At 47.9% G+C, this 17528-nt stretch overlaps 2 protein-coding genes across 2 annotated transcripts; both read left to right on the forward strand.

Moving 5' to 3' along the window:
• Positions 1 to 743: 743 nt before the first annotated feature.
• Positions 744 to 3536, forward strand: ENH_00025530 (hypothetical protein, conserved; the record flags this gene model as incomplete). The annotated part of the gene is made up of 9 exons (XM_013579808.1): positions 744 to 765; positions 971 to 1137; positions 1251 to 1363; positions 2011 to 2071; positions 2327 to 2382; positions 2845 to 2894; positions 3008 to 3056; positions 3200 to 3292; positions 3395 to 3536. 9 exons carry the CDS (start codon positions 744 to 746, stop codon positions 3534 to 3536), a joined length of 753 nt encoding a protein of 250 aa, XP_013435262.1.
• Positions 3537 to 11357: 7821 nt separating this feature from the next.
• On the forward strand, positions 11358 to 14460 carry ENH_00025540 (Serine protease Do, related; the record flags this gene model as incomplete). The annotated part of the gene is made up of 12 exons (XM_013579809.1): positions 11358 to 11793; positions 11898 to 11929; positions 12076 to 12229; positions 12324 to 12392; positions 12679 to 12737; positions 12870 to 12987; positions 13081 to 13156; positions 13293 to 13372; positions 13477 to 13536; positions 13853 to 13968; positions 14108 to 14173; positions 14389 to 14460. 12 exons carry the CDS (start codon positions 11358 to 11360, stop codon positions 14458 to 14460), a joined length of 1338 nt encoding a protein of 445 aa, XP_013435263.1.
• Between the last annotated feature and the right edge of the window lie 3068 nt (positions 14461 to 17528).

Here is a 17528-nt window from a genome sequence, read left to right on the forward strand (position 1 = left end):
TCTGTTGTACAGAACTCCAGGCTGTCACGCTAGTTGCTAGCAGCCACTAGATGATGGAATGCAACAGCGAAGCTGCAGACCCCGCTAATTGCGGCATAAACTACATCCACTCATTGATCTCTTCTTGGAGTTCCGAGTGAGTTGGTGCTTGTCGATTGATTATGAAATGTGCGGAGTTCTCTTGATGAGAAAATCGCCTCATTTATGCAAAGGAAGGACAAGCATGGGCCTCAATAATCTCATTTCATAGTAACGGGACACTAGTTGCATCCTGATGAAAATAATAGGTGCAGGAACAAGCATGTATATTATCGCTTGCCAGCAATTTCACACGTACCGCATGCAGTGCCCAGTGAGAAGTAATGATGCAGAGCACTCACTCCGAAGCATGAAATCAAAAGCTTGCGGGGGACGCAAAGGTTAAGTGAAAGGGCGCGTTCAACAATTGCCTGTTTGAGTGATGCAATCAAGCCTCCTTTTGATCGACATTGCAAAAGGTGTTTTAACCTGCACTGTTGCAGTTATCTTCACCGGACTGAGTACCGTGGAGTAGATTCCCCTACAGGCTATCATCTGTAAGAGATAAAACCACTTACTGTTGCAGGACTCCAAATACCTGGGGGCATTTCTTTTGTTCTAGCATGCGCGCCAAGTTTTCTTTACTTATCACTGCGTACCCTCTCTACTTTTAATCGAAGTCATCTTTTAGCTTTTATATTTTGGCAGCGGGTGCACGATGTAACATGTGCTCCGCCTATTTTGGAGGTAAAAACCCAATCGCTGTACTTTTAACATGACTCCACATCGCGTAGAGTTTCAGCGTGCGGAACGCAACTGCTGCCTTTTCTTTATCTAATCAGAATGCTAACTCAGCATGCTGCCATTAGCTTGTTCTCATGCTTACACGCAGCTGTACTATCACCATCGTATGTGTGACTCAGATTTGATGTGACATTCTGCAAACTCACAGCTGAGAAGCCCGTTGCAGATGTCGAAGCCACTGTTCACTTCATGCTCTCACCCAAACTGGTCAGTGGCTTGGAAGCAAACAAGCAGCAGCGCGAGCAACGCGGTTGCAGCGAAGTCGAGAGAGACTCGTATGATCAATTAGAGGGACAGCAGGAATACACCAGCGCCGTAAGGAATCCTACCAAGAAAAGATGGAGGGCAAACAAAGCCGCAGTTCGCTTTCTGAAACTCCCTTTGGCAGATGCCCTGAAAAAAAGTGAATGTGCTTGCCTGATGAGCAGACAACTAGTGCTAGGGCAAAGGAAGATGTGTACTTCAGATTTGAAGGCGAGCATCTGATCCATACACCAAGCAGGACAATTCTTGCGTCAAAGTTCGAATTTTGGCTTGACAGGTACAACGCACACATGGAAACTAAGCACACGCGTGTGGACTACTACGTAAAGTTAAGATGAGGCTTAGTCATTACCTTTTCGGCCTTTGTGTTTAGGATTCTTGAAAACAAACGACAAGTAAAACGCGCATTGTTTCTCGAGACTCCGTAAGGCGGCACGTGACCAGCCCTGTGGGACAAAGGCGTAGCACCCCTGTTAAAAGAACGGTGTTCTCACGAGACTAACAGGCTGACGAATGTGTGAAGCTTTGAGCAGACACGTATGAATGCGCAACTCCAGCATGTTGAGATGCTGCTTTCCGAGCAAAAGGCCGTCCTGATGCAAAATGAGAAAAAACACCAAAAAAGAATCCTGCAACGCAAAAAAATTGCAAACTGGGAAAATTCTGAAAATGCTGCCATGCAGCTTGGAGAACCTCTAGATTTTCAGGGTCTAATCAACCCCAGCATAAGCTTTGAAAGACAACTGACAGATTCGACGCTCAAGCGACTCCTCGAGAAAGTCTTCGATGCTGCTGATGAAGACAACACAGGCAAACTCAGAGAAGCAATGTGGCATTAGAAAGTTTGCAAAAGATATGCATTTTGCCCTTGAAAAGAATCAGAAATCAAAATATTTGGTTCCAGGTTAATTGCGGATGATGCAGGCCGGCTTCAGCATCGAGAGGTTTCTGCGTTGTTGTTCGCATGTCCCCTCGGGCTTACCAGGTGGGAATTCGTTCAATTGCTTGCCGGTGCGCAAGAACATTCTGGGGGATGGATTGAATACAGGCCCTATGTAGAGGTAAGCTAGGAGAAATTTTCTACGGAAATTCAAGTTGCAACGTACATGAGTTGAGACAATTGCCTAGTGCGACAAACGAATAATATTGTCGGTACTCAAGGTACAGGCATGGCTCATATTCGTATCTGAGAAATAAAAGATACAAGTTTTTCCGCATTCTTTGACTTTCTGACTCCCAGAAAATTCCCAGGCTTCTTGAAGTGCTGAGGGGCAGGCGGGAAAAAGCTTGTCAACGGTGAGGTCTCCAAGCTTTTGAGCTGAGTGTATGGAAGGCATATATGTGGGGACGAAGACAGACGCCAGCAAAGACGGTGCTTTAAAAGTTACAACGAGGAGTTTCTGAGTTTCTGTGGTTTTATCGTAGCCGCGTAACCAGAACAGCAACAACAGACGCAGTGTTGCTTCTTTTTCGCGAAGAGCTAGATGAGACATTTCGGTGGGCGGTTGGACAGTGTAGTTATGAGGGCTTGGATGCTTGCTGCAGTTGCACGATTGAATCATTGTGCGTGCTTCAATGGCTCACGGAATGTATAGTCACAGCCGAGCTATTAAAAACAGACGCAGTGTAGCATCTCTCCTGTGAACAACAAGCTAATACATTTAGGTGGATGGCTTGCCAGCTTGTTTGCCACGGCTTCCTAATCAACGGGCACAATATTTAACTATGCATTTTGAAAGCGATGTTCACGGTGTGCAGAGTCACGCGCGACTTGCTTGATGGTCTCGGAAATACTGCGCTCACATCAGGTGCAAAAGTGACGCGTCTTGTTCTGACAGTAGATCCACCGCTGCCCCTGAATTTCCCGAGACAAATTCGCTTATCACGGAAGGAATAATTTTCTGGAATGCTTTTCTTCCAGGCTTGGTGAAACGCCAAGAGCTGCAGACAGCCATGCAGCGTACTGACAGGTGTGCACTTTTTTTTGAGACACAGGTGAACTCACTTCAGTGGGTCTTTCAGCAATCTTCGGAACAAATAGCGCCTGGAGCGCCAGCGTAGCACACGTATCATACGGTGTGCCTGTAGCATTTGCTTCTTTTAGGTATTCTAGGCAAGATATGGCTTTCATCATGCAAACTGTCCCAGGTAATGACCGCGGAGACGTCTATTACGAGGCATTACCAACACTCCTCCAAGTACTTAGGTAGGTCAAAACATCCTACAGAAATGAACCAGCGTCAAAGGAGAAAATGTGCTGGATTAAGAGTCTCCACTTCGCCAGTTATCTTTTTGTGCTGCGATCTAGGAGGGAGAGTATCAACAACTCTGTGCTCGAAGTTGACAAGGAAGCGATAAGAGAGGAGCTCAGCAGGACAGTCATAGAAGTGTACGTAACTCGAATTTGCAGCCTCGAGATATTTTTGCTGACTTTGTCGTTATGGTTCTGAGCTGATGCTGCCTACCGTTACGTATGCTTACCTACTGATAACGCCGTGAAAGCTGAAGGTTGTACAGGCTGTGCGTCCCAGGCCAACATGATGGCGTGATCGAGCAGTACCTTCGGCTTTCGAAATTTGCGCTGCTTTCAGAAATGTCCTCACGTGCTTTCTCCTTGCTGAAGAACGCTTTGCGCCCTATATTGAACCTCTATTTATAGATTAGGCAATAAGGATGAAGCATGGCATGCAACCTAGCTGGATGACAAGACGGCTTAAAGGACAAGTTGTGTCGAAATATGTTGAGTGCATTGCAGATGGACATGACGCCTGCGGGGCAGCTCCCGTTGTGGAAATTAAGAGAAGTGCTTGATAACAGTGAACTCTTTCTGTCTAAGATGCATATCCATGTGCGTATCTTCCACCTTTCCTTCCATAGGCAGCACCTACACGTATTGGCTTCTGATTTCCCTATTGTGCAAGCGAAGAGCCCGAAAGTGTCTCAAGCAGCTTCACCTGGGATTTCTTAGCTCCGAAATATGTCACAGGTTCTCTTGTGCTTGGTTCCAATGAATCGCCAAGGGCTAGCAGACTGGGATGAGTTCGTGGCAGTGAGGAACACCGTTTGAATTCGATCGACTAACCAATCGGAAGAATCAGCCAGAGAGTTTGTTTACGTGCTCGGTTTTAGTGGCATCAAGCCAGAGCCTCTCCATACGTTCGCAGTTGTGCATCATGGCAGTTGCTGAAGGGCAACTACTGGGCTGCATAAAACGCCTTTTCAAAATGTTGTGCGTCTACACAGGTTGTTCAGCGCTATCTCCCTCCGCTGTTTGATAGCGATGCACTAATGGAAACAGGCAAGTTTTGGCGTTGCATTTTATGAAATTTTGCACTAAAATTGCCGGCAGTACCTTTGGCAGTAAAATAAGAAGATGGTTCCTTTTAAATGGCATATATTCATCCATATGAACTCGAGAACTTATGCAAATTCTGTAGCCGATCAGATAAGCAAGATGGTGGCTGATGCCGAGGCGCAAGCGGAATTTGAAGAACTCAGAGGTCTTTCCGCTACCACACCACGGCACAAGCAGCGTTCAAGCATTGCAGCGCGACGACGCAGCAAATTACGACCACCTCCTCATGCTCAGTTGCAGAACCAAGCTGACGAAGGCGATCAGGTGAAACGGTGCTTTCATCCGTGGGCTGCCAAAATAGGTGTAACACTTAAACCATGTGAATTGTAGATGCACGGTCTGCGCAGTGTCTGAGTTAGGGAGAAGCTCCGGATCGCGAGAGCGTAGAAAAGACACTTGTACACCTTTTTACTGTGCTGGACGACCGCCGAAAGGGTAGGGCTTCTTTGAAGCAAAACAATTCAACGTGACGCAATTCGTAGCGTTGCCTCATTCTGGCTTCAAGGAGTCTTGCTTTTTCAGCTTGAGGATATGTGCTTTCATCACAGGGTCAGTGCCAGCTCAGGTTTTTGTTGGCGTAATGCATTACTGGTCAGCGCGCAGTGTCACTGGCGCCACATTGCTAGATAATGGCGGTTTTTCGCCTCCAGCTCCTGCCACTTCCTCAAGTGGGGGTGCTGCACTGGCAGCAGAGCGGCGGTACGCTGACATAGTGATGAGCTGCAGATTATCGCCTCCTGAAGTTACAGGATTCGTTGCAGAAGCAAAAGTTGACCCACTTGTTCAGGAGATCAGTTATACTGAGCACATCAAAGCATGGGTGGCTACTATATTTGAAATAAGGTCAGAATGCTTATAATTCGACCGTCCTCCTCTGTGGCGCAGGATGCACTCAGTGCTTTTGCCACTTTCTGTCCCTTGGGATTTTATTATTTGTGCCTCGAAAGTTGCATATCCCAGGCGAATTACTGTATCTTTAGGCAATACAAAAGTACACAACAAAAGTGAATGAGGAATTTGAATATGCCTACGATGCTTGCAGGCGATCGCAGTTTTGGTACAGCTACAGTCACAGCACCTATGATGCAAGCAAAGCCAAGGCTTGAAGAACAAGGATAAAAATTGGTATATTACTTTCTCTAGCTTATTTCCGAATGGCTTTAGTTGCATGTTGTAGTGCACAGGACAACAATGCAGCCTAGAATTAGCCCCCAGGGGCATGCAATTTACAATATGCATATTGATGCTGTAAGGAGGAGTAGCATTAATGTAAAGGAGCTTAGCTACGTGGTGACTAGCCCCAGTGTGCTACGCTGTTAGGCGCGGAGCCTGGGGCTGACAAGATATGCTGACGTTGCAGTAAGGAGCATATCCACGCACAGCGAGAAATATCCGGAAGACGAAAAATTTGTACCTTTGGAACACGTACCTAGACCGCTTAAAGCTCTTTAATATATAAATTGGGTCTTGAATGAGTAGTATTGGGCACGCGGCTAACAAGAGCAGGAGAGCCACGTAGGAGGCGATCTGGACCTGGTTCATCATAATTTGGAAGCAGTTCGGGGAATAACTACGCTACAACCCATAAGCACTGTAAGCGTGCTAATTCCACCTCTCTAAGCAGGGGAACCTTGAGAACTTTGGGCCAGAAAGTTGAATGCAATCGACGCCTCTCCCAGCTTGAAGCAGCAGCTCCTCCAGAAAGAGTAAAGGGAATCCATATCCACGAGGGTTGCAGCTGTGCCCAGAGCGAAAATTAGAAAATAAAAGCAGATGTCACTTGAAGCTGCCTACCAGGAATACTGTCAGCACGCAAGCTAAGGGAGAAAGAGAAGCAGGCGAACAACATGAAGCTCCTAATAGTGATGAACTGAGGGCCTCACCACAGTGCCGACAGCAGACAGTGACGACAGCAGACGAGGGCTAGGGGTTACTTTGCAGTCAGAGGAAGACAGCAGTGCTTGATGTCGGGGCACTTCAACATGAGTTTGAAGTGCTTTGGGAGCAGGGTGCGTTGTGCAGCATTAGGCTGATCAGAATTGAGCCGCTGGAACTGCGGAGACACTGCATGCATTCGTCTGATTGCTTTGCCGTTACCAAAGAAGAGCATCTATGCCCAGTCATAATCTGAGGATTATAAATGGCCCTGAGAGAGAGCTAGGGCAACAATGTTGTTGGCGCTAGGGCTACTGGGAAAGCAACAGGCGCAACGACCCAAAGATGGGACAAAGCACAAGTCCCAGCAACGCTAAACTAAGGTCTAAAAATAGGAAACTAGGATGATTATGACTGTCTTCCCCAACACAAGCCAGAGGTTAGGACACCCAAAGCAACATGCAAATGGTGAGGTGCATGGAAACGGGACTCAAGAGGCTGGCCAGGCAGAGCTCCTGTAGAGGAAAATCGCGTAGAAGGAAAGGGCCTACACCTGGGGCTTCATGAAATTACTCGTTGGATATTAAGTATGGCCGAGAGGAATTAATGCACATACGTTAAATTCACAGTGCAGCTTTTGGCGAGCCACTTGCGCCCATACAGTTTCGGACTCTTTTGGGGCTGTACCTAATTTAAATGGCTGTACGCGGATTCCCAAGGTAGGTGCTGGTTACCGGGAGTCAAGGCAGCAGCTAGAATTTCCTGGTGTCTATAGCTCCTGTATAATGCGAATTTGTATCGATTTACCAGATGCTGTGTAATCGAAGGGGCCTCTTCACCACGTACGAGTCGGTAACATCCGATAGGTTGCGACACAAACACCTACTAAGCGTGCAGGCTGTTTGACCACATGCTCTGAAAGGGTATAGTGTAGTGAACAGCGCTCTCTGCTGCTACTACGTAGCTTTCTTACTCAGGACCTAGGAGCACCTTTAACGAATTCTCAGCTTTTGGCACATATCTTATGGAACAGCATCAAGTCCTCAATAATCAGTCATCCCTCAGTCTGTCAAATGAATCGTCTTAAAACTCCAAGAATCACAATTCTGACTCTTGCCCTGGTTGGGTCAGTGCTTCGTCCCAGTGCCCGAGTCACCGCCAGCCCCAACCTTAGGATATTAAAAAACGCTCCTAATTTACACATGCTATCTCGCGTATAAATTGCCTCGGTTTACTAGTACAAATGAGTTATCTGTGTTCTTTCGGCGTGCCAACATCTAGAAGTCACCAGCAAGCTCAATTGTAGTGCCTGCGCACTACACATAGCATCACTGTGTTGGGAGAGAGAAACATTTTATTTGCCAGTTCCTGAATAAACATCAGGCTTATAAAGTTTGCTCAAATGCGTTTTAACAAAAATCTGAGGAAATAGTGTGCATACGCGTAATCTAGTGGTTCGCAATGACCCATTTCGCTACGTATGCTCTTTTCATTTTTCGAGCAATAATTGCAAAAGTTTAGTTATTGCATGGGAGGCTGGCCTCAGTCAAAAGTCTACTTGCAGAATTCAACCTCACGCGGTTAAGATAAACAAAGAACCGGCACAACCAGCTATTAAGAAAGCCTAATGCATCAAAGTGACAAACGGCTACTATCTCGAAACGATTTGTTTTAAAAGAGCACGCCCCAATTTAAGCGACAAGCGGTTGCCTACATATAGTAAACGAGGAGTTTGAGCGTGCGCCGCCTGGGAGGAACAAAAATATCACTATCACATGCTCACTTCGATGAGTGCTGACCACAAAAAAATAAGTATTCACAGATCAGCTACTTAGTAGGCTGCGTCGGCTCGTTTTGTTGCGAGCTCCCGTTTTTCCAGGCCGTGGGGGCTGTGGCATTCTGGCCGATTTTGCTGCGGAGCCTGAATTCCCTTGGTGCATTTGCTCCTCGAGCAAAGAAGCCTCCCGTAAATACTTATGGACAGAAAGAGTGAGCAATATCAGTTCCTCATCTTTGTGAAGCCCATGGTGGAATGGTTGAAAGTGTCACTGGGTTCACGGCAGGCATGACGGAGCTAAGAATCATGCGAATAGCTGGGATCGCGCCGAATTCGCTTTCACCCCAAAGCAATTAGTAATTTTAGGACCGTTTACTATACGTTTAGCAGCTTGGGCATTTTCTCAACAAGCTAAATACCCTTGCAACATCAGTCACAAAAGTTCCCAAAATATGGACGATTTGTCAACACAATATCTCGCAGTACACAAACAGTGACGAGCCGCACAAACTACATCCATACATTTGTCGTGATTACTTACAGAAAATTCCGGCCTTAAGAAGTTTTTGTAAACAAGCTTTGTGCTTCGAAAAAGTGCAGGCTCCAACAGTTCCAAACTCTTCAACTCAGGAAATGAATATGCACAACAGCAAGCACGACAAGTAGACTGAATACCTACAAATTTTTTCAAAACTAAATTTAATGTAGCAAGCTAGTATGCAGACTTTGGTAGAAAGAGGTGTCTCTGGCGGGAGCATCGTTCTTTGGGTTGTACAGAAGGGCACTCCGAAGGCATCAGAAGAGACTGAACGGAGTAGTGTTCCTGTGTAATAGGTAATGGGGAGTGTGCAGGGTGGTATTCTGTTTTTTTCTGATGTCTTGGGGAAGTATTGCAGGGGTTGCAGTGCTCTCATGAAGCCTGCTGTGCGCAGACCTGCTTTTGTCGGCAGGGATTATACTTACCATTACTTGATGTCGTGTAGCATAAGACAGACGAGAAAGGAAGGTCCATGAGAACACGCTTTGCGGGCTTAGTATCAATTTTGAGTCAAAGCGCTGAAGCGTTCCGTAGGAGAGATCGCGCAAAGGGTCGGGGGTGTCGCACGTGTAATCTGCTCAGGCGCGGCCTTGAAGCTTGCATTACTAGTGGACAGACCGTGACGAAGCGTGCCGGATACCTGTCGGTGTGGTCCAACGGGCCTGCTCGTCGCTTGACGATGCACTGAATGCTGTCACAAGAAACCTGCTTGTCTATAGTGCACATGCTTCGTTTGACATTTGCAGGAAGTTTACCTTAAGCAGTTATGGAGAAGCGTTCTCGGAGAGAACATATGTTTGCAACTCAGAAGGGGCTGTGGGGGCAGTTTTGAAATCTCCTGGACACGCGGAACTTGATGCGCGTACGTGCTGAGCAACGCCATGAAAGGTATTACGAGGCGTCCCTTGATATACTTGGGACTCACGCGAATGCATGCTGGCGGCTGCCCAGTGTTATCGCTGAAGTATCACATCATGAGATGTTAAACACTAAACCGCTATGCATCTGCCGCTCCCCTGCACCTTCATCACGCTCTTGAACCATAGAGTTTGAGCGGGGCGAGTAAGTAGGACATCTCATTTATCTGTGAGGAAAATACCTGTCACCTGCCTGTGAGAAGTGGGCTAGGCCTCCCATGGAAAACAGACTGCTTCAGCGCCTCCCGCGCCTGGTGTCACCCCACAACTAAATCCTACCATCGAGCACGTGCATGAATGGTTTCGCAACATTCCAGGAGTATCGCTTTGTGAAGGTTTGAGCTATTCTACATAGTTCTCGTTGGGCAATCAGGAGCAGGACCCCGGGAGAGACCCTGCTTGCAGCTTTCAAACTACCAGTGAAGGAACAGCCCTACCGTCACGAAAACTACGAACTATTCAGTAAAAGAAAATACACTGAACTGAGAAAGCTGGGTGTTATTCCTTTTCCAGGTAGAGGACAAGTTTGTTTGCGAGGCCACACAGGTCGCGCCGTGCAATCGTGTCTCGTGTCGTTGCCAGCTGCTTGCCTCAGTTTCCAAGCTGAACCTGAGTGTAGACACCCTCAGACCTCCCTTTTCTTTGCTTAGTATTGCCTGTGTACTGCTACTGTGTGCCTAAGCTCCTTGTAGTGCGCGGCTCTACACTGGATCTTTGGGCTGACGTCCTCATATGCCTGGGGGCCGACAATCTGTAAGTCGCCACTGATAATGGAACTAGAGCTGTGCTGCTATTTTAATAGCACTGTAGTTTTCCATTGTGTTTACCCCGAATGCAAGGCGTGCACTGGTCCAGCATTTACAAACTGTAGTAACCCATTGGCAGAGGTCCCGATTGTTAGTTCCGGTAGTGCACGAGCACTGGCGACGCTCCCGTGTAGTCCCTTCCAATAGTTTTCGTTAAAATCTCGCAGCAAACAACGTTCTAATTATTTTTATTCAGGCTTGATGATAGTTTCGTATTGTGGAAGGGCTCCCGAAATTTTGCTTCAAGCCGCAACCCGTCGCAGCTGTATCACAGGTCTTGCCCCTAGTGAAAATTTGGCGCATGCTGCACGGCATCTATATTTATACTGCATGATTTGAATCGTAAATACTGCTGTTAGTAGATTAAGAACAATATTAGTTGTTGTGACTTGGATTGAGGGAAACTGGGCCTGCTGAATTTCAACGGCTGTGGAGCTTCATTTATGTGGTGGAACCTTCATTTGCGTGCATGGCATGCCGTAAAGCTCCATTATGCCCACGTTAATCTCAATGCATTTTCCCTATTCCTTCGGGCCTATCTTGTGGGTTCAGAGCTCAGCAGCGGAACTTAGAGCGCGTCATCAGTGGGCATGATTCCTACCTCTTCGTTACAGCCGCCGTCAGCAGTTGAACTGGTCATATAGGTAGCGTCAGCCGCTTTAAAGGCGCACAATATGTTCCTCTGTTTTCCTGCGGCTCGTGTTTAGGCAAGTGACATGACGAAAGTTGTTTCAGAATGTTAGTCCGCCCGCGTTTTCCGAGTTGTAGGTTAAGGATCCTTACCGGCAGATTTTCCCTAGATAGGTGCCTCTTAACGTATGGGGCAGCGGATGCGGACATATCAAGGTGTTCTCAAGTACGGCACGTTGAAAAATCACATGGAGCAGTTCCTGTAGCTAAGGACCTTGGACAGGCACGGTTGAAATACAAATCTCAGGAAGCTCCATGTATTCGATTGTGGCTTGCCGTGGGTGCCTTTTGCGCTACCGTCGCCAACAGCTACATGGAAAGCAACCGGCGGAACAAGGTCCAGTGTGAAAGGGAGAGAGAAAGGCAGTTAGGGAACAGTCCTCGCATGTGTGCTATTTCGAGCCACAAGAGCTTGCCCGGAACTGGCGTTGCCTTGTATTGTTGGCTCTCTTATGTCGCCTCTACTATTGCTGAACACCTATTTGCGCCCGCTGGAGGAAGTGTTGCAGCACAGTGCAAGGGTATTCCAGGACAATGTGTCGAGCAAGAAGAGCAGCGACCCCACGAGACACTTGCGCCAGAACAAGCATTTGAAATGATGAAGCCAGGCGTCGTACGGGTGTATGCAATACAACCTGAGCTAGCATCTGCCTGCAAGCAGGAACGATGCATGGCTTCACCTGACCGGGACCCACACGTGATTGAGCGCTTCCACTTCCTTGGCTCAGGTTTCTTCTTCGATGATCGTGGTAAGAGGCTTTTACGTGAACATGGGTATGCTTCTAAGAGTAATCTTCACTTGCAGTGCGTTTGACCTTTTCGTTTGCTTGCGTGACTGCGCTGACAATCTCAGGCCATGTTGTTACAGCAGCTCATGTAGTATTGGTAAGGAATCCCCTGCTGTGCAACGCAGCCAACGACTGTGATTCCCCTGTGTACTGGTTGCATTTCGTGGAAGTATTGGAATATTGAGCATATGTTTGCTTTTCTGTTTCTGTGGGCTGCTGCCCTTCGTTTACTCACGAAAACAGCGGCTCGGTGACTCAGAAGAAGAAAACGCATTGAATTCGGCGGCAGATTTTAAACAGGATCAAGGACTACAAGGGGATTTTGTGCCTTATAGACTTGCCATCAAGGACTCTGTCGGCCGGATACATCCAGCAAGCCTCTGCGGCCTAGATAAGGGTAATAAGCATCAGATTATGCCTTCGCAACATGCTTACGTGATGAAGCTGATGCCTACACGGGTTACATTTGACCCGATGTTTGTTTTCCGCAGTAACGGATGTTGCTGTGCTCCGAGTGGAGGGCATTCCCAACGATGATAGCTCCCAAACTTTCTGCAAAAGTAAGCTTTCCTCTGCCCAGACCTAGTCATTCACTTTTCCCAGCTTTCGTGAGACAAGCGTCACGCGTATTGTTTGAAGAGGATTAAGGATACTGGATTTGCACTGTTGCAGGTCAAGAGCGTTTCTAAACAGTTACGTTCGACCTTCTGTATCCCTTGATAGTGGCTGAAGCTTCTAAGTTGAACCAAGCAGTAGCGGCGCAGCGTCGCCCCGTATCAAGGACTGCCATAACTAGTATTAGCCTGCTTGCCTCTCCCACTTTCATATGAATTTTGTGGTGAACAGAGTTCGATGAAGCACGTCCATTGATGGGGGAGATTGTCGCAACTTACGCTGCAACGGAGGTACGATTCTCTCGTGCCTCACGTGCGCTGTCCACAAGAGACAATTTCGTGCAGTTGAATGCGTAGTTGCACGTGATCTGCGCAGAAAAAGCCAAAACACACTTGGCACGGCATGTGTACCTGCTCATTTAGCATGCAGACGAGTCAATAGGGGTGGCAGGCCGAGTGCTCCAGCCTCGTCAAACCTTCAAATCACTAGACAGCTCTGGATGTCTGGGCTTTTTACAACTGCAACTGCTGACTCTCCCCGGTAAGCCGCGACGTGAAGCCAGGCACAGTGGTGTGCGTCGCTATATTTTATCGGCAAGCACCTATTGTTTGTGTGTATTCTACCTCTTGGCAGGCATGTCTGGAGCCCCTGTATGTAACATGAGTGGTCACGTAGTAGGAATGCTTGTTAAGAAGTTTGACATGTGCGGGTGAGATAAATTGGTGCGCCAAATAGGGTTGCTGTTCCTTGATTCAGAGAGTTGAATGCTGCCTTGCAATGCTTTTGAATGTTTTGCAGCGGTGTGCTCATTAGTTTAACTGCTTCTACGTGAGTCCGTGACTCAGGCTCGCGCTGCCTTCTCCAGTAGTGCGCCGGGTGGCAGAAGCTCTACGAGATACGGGAAAGTTCACTTCGCCATCGATTGGTAAGATACGTACGCATAGGTATTCCAAGTGGAGTAACTGCGTGCTAGTGCTTTGCGTGCAGCTGCGACCTGGCTTGTGTCAGATGCGACGAACTGGCGTGCAGGCTTGCTCGTGAAGGAGGAAGTTCCCTGCTTGGCTTCATCACACCAAAAGCTACCACGAAGTAAGTTTTATGGTGGCTCTCACCAATTCTGCAACCGCGGATTCGCCTTTCGAGCAATGGAGTTCTCCTGATTGTGTGATGAAGGGCCATTGCAATCGGGAAGCACGCCGACCTCAAAGTAGAGACTGGTTTTGGGGCAAACATCTGTAGCCGTAGGGCTGGGGACCTGTAGTGCTCAGTGTTTACTTGAATTCATATTTGGTGAGGTCATGCAAGCATGCATACAATGCGCATGTGCATACACGCACGCACGTCAACGCTCGTTTCCAAACACTGCGATACTACATACTGGTTCACGAGTGTGATTGTGCTCCAGGATCAACGTTAACGGTTTGTGGAGTAACACCTGGGGAAGCTGCAGATGTTGCGGGTATCCAAGAAGGTGATCGTATAATTAGCGTGCAGGGAGAGAGAATTGATTCAGTCGTACAGGTGAGGGTCCGTATCCGTGTCATGTTCTACAGGTTGAATATCATTGGCACTGGAAGCATGTCATCTTGAAATACTTTGTTTCGCGGAAAAATGACAATCTTACGGAACACGGTTTGCGACTTCCGTTTTGTGGCCTCAGCTTCGAGAACTTGTCGTGCTCCATGGAGGCGGTTCTATGGATGTCACTGTGAAGCGCGGCACAGATGTATTGACTTTCCATATAAACGTGTCTCAATGAATGCCCTGTTCTTCCCCAAAGCTCGGCAGTGTATGAAATCCTCGGAAGTCAGATGGCGACGCAAGCCCGCTATCGATGCGGCTACCCGTTGTTGCATGTTGTTGAGGGGTGGCGAATGGGAGTCTCGTTTTTAACAAGTGGAAATCAAGTCATTATGCGTGCAGTACACTGCTTTTTCACAGTGCACAGCAGACTGTGACGATTTTTTATTTAAAGTGGGTCGTCTCCGAGAGAACGCCTCTCCAGGAGAGTGAGTGCGGTGCCGCTCATACATTCCTGGAGGAGAGGGACATTGATCAGTGGTGGAGCTGACATAGCTTAATGGCCTAATTTCAAAGATAAATTTTGAATGCTAGCCTTTGTTTTGCTTCGTGTTGGGTAGAGGCTGACTTGTTCCCCCTCCAGCGCGCCTAGTGCGTTGCTGGAGCGTCATTATGCGCACTCCTGCCGAGACGGCGGTTTTGCAGTGCAGTAACCCGCGATTGCTCTAGGTGAAGTCGTCCATCTGAACTCTTAAACAGCTTATATTAAACAATGTTTTTGAGTCTTCTGAGGCAGCAGACACCTCTTTAAATGTTGATTCCTCACCAGATTGTGCTGAGACTTGAGCGCCCCAATCTGCAAGGAGATGGCCAGCGCAAGTGAACAGGTAGTTGGATGTGGCGCATAGGAGATTCTCTATTGGCATCATTAATATATTTTTCGCTTTTTAGTGAATTGCACATGTAGAAATTCTGAAACGGAGGCGGGTACGGAAGGGCACGCGGTGGAGCACGTGGAGTTCCTTGTTGTGAGGACCCGTGGACGACGCAAGCCTGAATTTACGAATGAGACCCAAGATTCAGTAAAAGCTAACAGCCTGTAACTCTGTTCTTCCTTCAGTTATGCGAGCTCTGCGTAGCCTGAGGAGCTAACCGTCTTCGACACGTCACCTGGTGTTAGATTATGGGCAGACCTAGGTGGCTGACGGCCACGCAGTAGTGCCATGGATAGGTAGTTGATTTCGTGGATCATTCGATTTTTATTTCCTCTTTAAGGCGCGAGCACAACTTAGAAAGATCACTTTCTAGAACGCTGCCTGCCCTAGTACGTGATATGGCTTCCTATTCAATTGACTTTCAGCAGTACCCATGGCTTGACGCTGTAATCTTGAATGATGCTGCCGGTGAGACTTCTCCCGCTCTACACAAAAAGGATGCGTTGCAGCTTTCACTACCTTGTTGTACTGGGCAGCTACGGCAGGAGCGCTGGCTTCGGCTACGTGCTGCCAGTGTTTCTAGCCCCCATTGGCAAGATAGGCGGGTGTCGCTTGTACATTCGCAACATGAGGCACAAGAGGAGTCGAGCCCATGCAGTCCGAGAACATGCCCCTTTTGCAACACAGCATTACGGAAGCAGCGGATGGTTGAGTCTATGATGGCAGATGAAGTAGAGCGCAGATGCGCTGATGACATACTCAAGGCAGCAGCTGCATGCTCAAGAGAGAAAGTGACCCCCCTTTCATCGCTTGCATTCGTTCCTCCAGCAGCTTGTATGCCAGCCGACCTATGGAGGCCTGCATCGGAAGACCTACGGAGGAAGGAGCGACAGAAATCACAGGGCACAGAAATCGGTTATTCCTCCACAGCATATACAGAGCAGCCCACACACGACTGCATGAGATTACCTGGCGGCACGAAGTCACGGTCTATCAGCGTGTCGGCGGATAGTTCTTCGTCAAACCGCCGAGTAAACTATCGAGGTCACTTTTTTTGTGAACAGCAGGCAACAAACAGGCAAACGGCTCTCCAAGCCCCGATAGCACAACTTTATTTGCACAAATGCAGAAGGGCTGGGCCTTATGCTCAAGTAATGGCTCCCTTGGGGAGAGAGCTTTCCAGTCATCTCCAGAGCCAGCATCTACCCAGCATTCAGGAAGAAAGGGGAGCACTGAAGCAGCAACAGTGGCTGCTGAGCAATAATCATTTCGACCAACGATTCCAGCAGCGTATAGACCACTTAGAACGAAGCACAATTTATTCCTTCCCGAAAGTAATATATCAAAACAGTGTAGTTGGAAGTGCATGGGCCTCCAACGTCCAACCACTAGCGTGGAGTCTTTTTCATTGTAAGTGATTTTTGAGTATTTAAATAGTGACATTTGACTAAACCACAAGGAATCATTTATTCTACCACTACTTTTACATATTTCCAAAAAATTTGGAGGTTCAGGAAGACGGCATTACTTTCGGTCAAAGCTAGGGGTGATGCAGAGCTCAGCCACGATCAGTCTTTCGGAAACAAGCCTATAAAATCCTATCTTTTATCAGATCCCTTGTAACGCTAGCGGAGCCCTAACAGCCGTTAGATACATAGCAGGATGAAAAGAGAGAAAATATGGAACTCGTCTCAGGAAAGAGGAATTGACTTCTATTGATGCTGCCCCACTACGAAACGGCGGAAGGAAGGATAAACACCTTAAAGCTAGTACTGCTGAGTTCGGCCCGGTGCGAGTACCACTGCCTCAAAACAATTAATGAAGTAGTCAGAGTTTTCCTTTTCATCAAATTGCTGGCTTTTTAGTGTTGTCAAAATGTTGACCAATTGATTTAGCACGAGCAGTTCCTAGACTTGAATATGGCGATGTCGACGTAAGCACGACGGATGTGCAGAAGAGTTAAGTGCACCCTTAGGGCAAGCTCTCCTAGATATTCGTGTATGGCACTTACTTGGAAGCTTGCCAAATTGAAGAAAGCCAGCGTCGAGCGTGCTGCTGTGCGCAGCGTGACGTCCAGTGTCCCCTTTGCTTCACGGCAGCGAACAGTTTCCTGGTTCTGCGGCAGCTACAGCGCGAACTGATTCCGCACATCTGTATTTTGCAGCAGATAACCATCTCATCACTGCACCATCAGCATGCAACGCGGGGCGGATGCCCGACACCAGCCAGAAGCTGAGGGGGAGCCCGGCGATGTCCTTCTCCCGAGAATGCTTCAAAAATATACAGGCAAGCGCAAGTTTCTTAATTGTATTTTCCCCCTAAAGCAGGAATAAACCGGTCAGCTAGGGAGGTGTCGTAACTCGTTGCGCTGGCCAGAGGACCAGTCCTTCGACTACATGGCTGCTGCTTTGCTTGTTTCTGCTGCTTGACCTGCAGACAAATCGGTATCTTAGAGTATTTGGAGTACTTCAGTGCTTGTAGCTGAATCTAATTGGCCAGGTTCGCCTCTTGGGGAGCAGTACACGCCAATGCGGTGTATGGCGAGTGACAGCCATTGGCAACCAATTGAGACTGGCGTGCATTCAGTGACCCCTGGTAGGACTCATGTCTACTAGATCGTGACGC

The sequence above is a fragment of the Eimeria necatrix genome, genomic scaffold (genome assembly GCF_000499385.1).
Source record: "Eimeria necatrix Houghton genomic scaffold, Enh_scaff195, whole genome shotgun sequence".
NCBI lineage: Eukaryota > Apicomplexa > Conoidasida > Eucoccidiorida > Eimeriidae > Eimeria > Eimeria necatrix.